This window comes from Bidens hawaiensis, unplaced genomic scaffold, assembly GCF_021521415.1.
Source record: "Bidens hawaiensis isolate Kalapana, Puna unplaced genomic scaffold, B.hawaiensis_p1.1 tig00004618_1, whole genome shotgun sequence".
NCBI lineage: Eukaryota > Viridiplantae > Streptophyta > Magnoliopsida > Asterales > Asteraceae > Bidens > Bidens hawaiensis.
The window spans coordinates 1,863,113-1,869,401 of record NW_027491282.1 but is presented as its reverse complement, the minus strand read 5'-3'; the positions used below and the strand labels follow the sequence as shown (position 1 = coordinate 1,869,401).

The 6,289-nt window shown below is 35.4% G+C and overlaps 1 protein-coding gene across 1 annotated transcript; it reads right to left on the bottom strand.

The window, feature by feature from the left end:
- Positions 1 to 1,634: 1,634 nt before the first annotated feature.
- On the bottom strand, positions 1,635 to 3,065 carry LOC143627271 (uncharacterized). Its single transcript, XM_077097130.1, has 3 exons — positions 2,970 to 3,065; positions 2,011 to 2,204; positions 1,635 to 1,920 (listed from the first exon to the last, which is right to left on the bottom strand). Exons 1-3 carry the CDS (start codon positions 3,063 to 3,065, stop codon positions 1,635 to 1,637), a joined length of 576 nt encoding a protein of 191 aa, XP_076953245.1.
- Between the last annotated feature and the right edge of the window lie 3,224 nt (positions 3,066 to 6,289).

The following is a 6,289-nucleotide window of genomic DNA, read 5'->3' as shown; positions in this document are numbered from 1 at the left end:
ACGGGTAATACCCGACCCATTAGGGTTTGGAATTAGTTTTGAAATTTTTCACGGGTTTGGGACGGGTTTGGAATTTCTAATTTACCAATTACCCGACCCGATTACCCGATAACATAAACTCATTTACCCGATTATAAGCTTTTTATATTATATATAGAATATATTCCAAATATATTATTTGTTGAAACTTGTTTATGTTAATTATTTGAGATATTTTATCTTTATGGTAACCATTTTTGTAATCGATTAGTTATATTTTGTCAAAACCCGGCGGGTTTTGAGCTGGGTATACCTCATTTTATCAAAACCCGATAGGAAACCCGAAACCCGATGGGAAAACCCGAAACCCGGCGGGTAATTACCGGATTAAAACCCGACGGGTTTGGGATGGACTTTAATAACCGGGTATGGGTTTGGGAATACCTAAAACCTGATCCATTGCCATACCTAGGAGTTATGGGTGGCTTTGGATTTAGTTTAAAATTTTTTGAAACCACAAAGGAGGAGATTCAATTGCGAATCGTCAAAACCAAGAAATAAAAAGAAATTTCGCAATTTAAAATGAATTCTTGGCTAGAGCGTGCTTTTTATTTCTTTTGATGGAGGTAATCATACCCTCGTCTCAATCTTTTCAAACTATTTTCTATAAATGAAATTTTACTAGATACATGAAAGAGGTTTTAATCAAGACTTGTTCTAAATGGGAACTATGAGATTAATTGGATCGGTCTAGTAGTAAAAAGTGAAAACACTGCTAAACCAACCTTTATATCTGTAATTTATTTTTTAAATCAATAATGTGTCAAAAATTCTATTAAGTTTTCTACAAATAGCACATTAGCTACCACTTATTCTCCTTTATAAAATACAATGATCGTTGATATTTTATTTGACACAAAGTATAATTTTGATTTAAGTAGCTTGAATATACTCACGTTTAAAATTAAAACTACCAATTAAGATAGCAAATCATCTTTCTAGTAACAAAATTAACCCAGCCAAATGACCGGCAATGAAAATCTAAAAAAAAACAAGTATCATTTATATTACGTATTCAGTCGGCCCAAAAACAAAACAAAACTAACTATTACTTATAAATTTTACTTTTTATGAATAATGTGTCATGTGTCGGGAAAATTACTTTTTTTTCATAAGTAACATATTAGTTATCGTTCATTCTCCTTTATGAATCACAATAATCGTTAATAATACAACTTTACTTATTAATTTAAGTTAGCTTGAATCTACTCATGTTTAAAACTAACGGTTAATCGAATTAACCGAATCATTTTTTCCAATAACAAAATCACCATCCATAAGTGACCAGCTATGAAAATCTAAAAACTATGTCATTTATATTACTTATTTAGTCGGCCCAAAAACAAACACAACTATTCTCGCCCTAGTTTCCTGCATGTGATGGGCTTAGCCGGAAAAGTGAAATTAGAAGGTGATGGGCCGTTTGCTTCGACAACATTCGGCCCAATAACATTTTTTTTTACAACTTACAAATCTTAAAACTATGATGTCAAGGCTTCGGTTTTAGGTGCTACCTTACAATTTTATTTTATCAACTTGAACTAGTTTTATTCTAACAAAACATTATGTTCCACCATTATGTATACATTTAAACTTCATTGCATCTGGGGAGGCAATGGTGGTATCAGGTGGTCTTTGGAAACTGGCAGTGCCTCCACCTCCGAGTCAGATGGCTTATTCGGTACATTTTGACTTGAAGCGATCACGAGATAATAAAAAAGACTCAAACCCAAATTCACAAGAGCCACCAATGCAGCTCCCGAAAAATAACCCGGTTTTATGACGTAACAACCGTATTCACCGTTTGTGAATACCAAATTCGTTTTAGTAGTATTCTTTGCACCCACAATGAACCCTCCAACGGCTGCAAATGACATGAGCCTATATAATATAACAACAAATCATTTTAAACATTTAATTGTTCAATATGATATATGGTCATTGCCATTAGGCCCAATACTTATAACGTACCATGCTAGAAATATGCAAAGTTTAATCAGTTTGGGTAAATTAGGGCGGGTGCGACAACATGCATAGCCACGCCCGGTGGCTACTCTAACCACGACACGAAGAAGGATCAAAGCCGTAGCTGCGGTTATAGCGAGCCCCATGACCGGATTACTTGGGTGCACACATTTGCCATCGACTATTCGCATTTGAGAGCCCTGTCATATGAATGAACATAACATGAATAAATACCATTTGTAAGTATTTTATAAGACACTAAATATTTAATCATTTATTTATATTTAATTTGAACATTGTTTTAAAAATACATTAGTGAAATTTAGTGATTGATCTATGGATTAGTAAAGTAACAATTAATTAATACGTTTAAAAGCAATCTTTTAATTCCGCACGGCGGGGACACAATTGTCACTTGTCCAGTATCGATTTCGGTCGTTATGGTACCATCATTTGTTATAGTAAAGATGTGTGTAGAATGCATGGTTAAAGTTTTGCATTTCAAAATTAAAATTAGTTAAATAGTAAAATAACTTAATAAGTTTGGTTCACTCACTATAATAACCGATTGCGTAAAGAAACGACAATAACTTAAATAAAATTTGTATAAGCGTATTCTCGGAACGAACCCTTATTAAAACTAATTATTATTTTTATTAAATTTAACAGTGGATTGAAATTGACAAATTAACAAACCGTAAAAATACAAAATTTTCGCCTCCCTAATCTTCAGCACAAGGCTTGACTACCAGTTTGCAAAATTCAAAATTGCACGTCTAATATATACTATCATATTTGTATTTGAATAAAAACTAAAATAAAAACAAACATTTATTTTTCTCCCGTAGGATCAAGATTTTCAAACTCGTTGAGTGACATGAGTCATTGTAGACTTTGATAGCTTGATTACAAAAACATATCAAGAGGTCAAACTAAAAGAACACCAATATACATAAAATATCTACCTTAACTCTGGTGGCCTCGGCAGCAAACCCAGCCCCGACAGATATTAATCCTAGTACCAACACAACACCGGCTATGATCATCGACGTTCTCACCATCTAGTGCAGGATATTAGCAAGATCATTATTGTGTGTAATTTATAGCAAACTTGAATCATAAAACACAACGACATTCAAGGAAGTTTCCTGTGGTAGCTACGCCTATAATTTTAATATTCATTTTTTTGTTTTTGTTGTTGTTCATTTTCGTAAAAAAATGTTCCTTGTGAAACTGTTGTTGGCATTTATTGATGTCTTGATTAGTCATGAGTCATGACAGGTGTTTGGTGTAATTATATTTTATTAATAACAATTATAAAAACATTCTTTTTTTCAAATAATTAATCGTTGTGGTCATTGTATAATAACTAGTTGGAGTATTTATACACATTCGGTTTTTTTAAAATTTTGTACGCTAGTACTTCAAATTTTTATAAAATGGAACTGTGGTGGTTAGTGCATAATATATAGTTGGAGTTGTATCTCACGAATCAACTAGAATTTTATACTAAACTATACCTTATTTTAAGTACAAAGTGTTAATGACGGTTTCCTACATGGAGTTCCTGTGAATGTGGTTGTTGCCCGCTAAAAGCTTGGATTTTCAGGTTTAAACGGTTGGTCAATGGTTATTGTTACATCACCGGTACGTGGTTTCAGCCTTTTTACTATTTGGGGGGGGGGGGGCAAGCTAGTGTTAATCTTAGATATGGATAATTTTGATGGCCGCGAATTAAAATTGAGGCATTTTCATGAAAAATAATTAATAGTTTTGCAAAAATTCTAATAAGTCGAAATATGGATAAATATTGGATAACAAAATGTGTTATGAGAAGTAGAAGATAGAAGGTTAAATCCATAATATTTGGACTTTTTTTTTCATTTAAAAACATTAAATTTGTAAAAATATGTAAGATAATTGATCACCACTTGAATGTTTGATAAATCATTTCCTCTACCATAAAAATTGTAAACAAATATCTAAAAGAACCCATTATAAAACTATAAATAGTGATGTTGATGTTCTAAAGAATATAATTTTATTAATGATTAATTATGGAACACCGGCGCTGATGGGAGCAAGTTTCGATGGGTAATTGAATTGTTGATGCGGCACTCGGATTATAGTGTTGACATGGGTTATGCCCCATCTATCCTTAGGAAGTGGTTGAATCAGTTCATAGATTTAAATTGGTGTAGAGGTAGGGTACCAAAAAGACCCAAATACCCTCAAGTACCATCCGCGGGCCACAGAGAATCCTCTTATAAACCACCAGCGGGGCACATGGACCACCCGCATATCACGAATGAGGAGGAACGTCCTCACAACATGCACGGAAACATCCTGGCATCCTCAAAAGTCGTCCGCAGGACGGGACGTCTGTCCGCCTAAACATCCAGAAGACAATGCCAGAGGGACAGCCGTCATCACTCAAATACTCTCTAGAAGAAAGTTCATGATTCTTACTTGGGGAATACGTGACTGAACAGCCAATAAATAAAGGACACTTGGCCAGTTTGTTATTGTAAGGCCCCGAAGCCCTACTTTAGCGTCGGATTTACTCATAAACACAGTTCTTACAAATCAGAGTTCATTAAAACTTTTGCGGAATATAAAAACTTTCATGAAACGTTACAGCAATCCAAAACTTGCCTTAATTAAACATTCTTGTCTTTCAAAATAAACGTCAATTACGTTAAAACATCTTGAGTCTTCAGATGCCAGTCTTCTATTCGCCCACCATGTGCCCGCTCAAGCTAGCTGTCTCATTCTTCTCACCTGCGTGCATACTAAAAGTCAGCTACGCTGAGTGAGTTCTAGTTAATCAAGCAACTTATCATACAACCACTACATGCATCATATACGTATCCGAAGACACGTAGTCCACTATCTAACCTGCTTACCTTACCACTTAGCCTCTTATTTACACCTACCACCTTACCACTTTGCCACTTTAATAACGTATAACGTTATGCCACTTTGCCACTTTAATAACGTAAAACGTTATGCCATTTTGCCACTTTAATAACGTAAAACGTTATGCCACTTTGCCACTTTAATAACGTAAAACGTTATGCCACTTTGCCACTTTAATAACGAAGGCACGTATAGGCTTACCCTACCACGTACTATCGTTATGCCACTAACACTCTTGCTAGACTCTTACCACTTCTAACACGCTCTACCTCTACTTGTCTACAACACGCTTCATATCATTTACATAATAAGCAAGTCACATCAACAATCATACACACATAATAACGATGGCACGTACAGGCTTTTCCCTATCACGCGCTCACGTTATGCCACTAACACCCTTACTAAACTCTTGCCACTTCTAACACACTCTACCTCTACCTGCCTATATCACGCTTCTAATCAGTTCAGTATTTACGTAATAAACAAGTCACATCATAACATTCATACACACTATCAACCACTTGGAATTTACTATCCTTGGCGATACGTGCAATATCCGAAGATCGTTCACGTACCGACAAGCATTATAAAATATATACCTCGTATAACATCTATAGCATACACTTACCACTTAAGGTAAGTGTATTCACACTTCACATCGAGTATGCACACAGCCCCGAAAACATAACAAGGAAATGGGGCTAGAAACTCACCTGAACTCTGCTTCTTCCTCCGATTGTTGTAAATCCCTTCTTTAACTGAGCTCGGCTGACTGTATAAGTTACACGTATCAATACTTGCCTGATCTAATCTGGTGGCCTAGTATTAGCTTACTTTTACTTATCGTTTTTAATCTATTTTCTAATCGAACTTGACTTTAGGCGAAGTTAAACCTCAGGCGAACTTAGCTTTAGGCGAAGTTGTCATCAGGCGAACTTAGCTTTAGGCAAAGTTGTCATCAGGCGAACTTAGCTTTGCAGGCGAAGTTCATCAGGCGAACTTAGCTTGCAGGCGAAGTTGTCGGCTGCAGCTACTGTTCGTTCTTAAATCCTTTAATCATCTTCGTTTCTTAACCAAATAACTCGATTTAGGTATCAACGGAATCGTCTGACCAGCGCCTACAAACCCCAACCATCAAATCGGCCTAACATCGATGTTTAAGGGGTGCGATTTAGGCATATAGGTTACGGGTTCTTTTATCAATCGATTAACCCATCAAATCTTAACCATTTTCAGTAAGTTTAGTTTTGTTGGATTCGTTTTTACCATACAAACACAGATCTATCATTTCTATACTAATCCAAACCTAAACGAACAAGTTCTCGATATAAACGTACCGTAAACGAGTCGAACTACGAACACG

Coding starts and splice junctions, on each gene's coding strand:
- LOC143627271 (XM_077097130.1), bottom strand. CDS start 3,065: ATGGTGAGAACGTCGATGATCATAGCCGGTGTTGTGTTGGTACTAGGA. Junction 2,205..2,969: donor CCGAGGCCACCAGAGTTAAG/GTAGATATTTTA, acceptor TTCATATGACAG/GGCTCTCAAATGCGAATAGT. Junction 1,921..2,010: donor CTTTGCATATTTCTAGCATG/GTACGTTATAAG, acceptor TATATTATATAG/GCTCATGTCATTTGCAGCCG.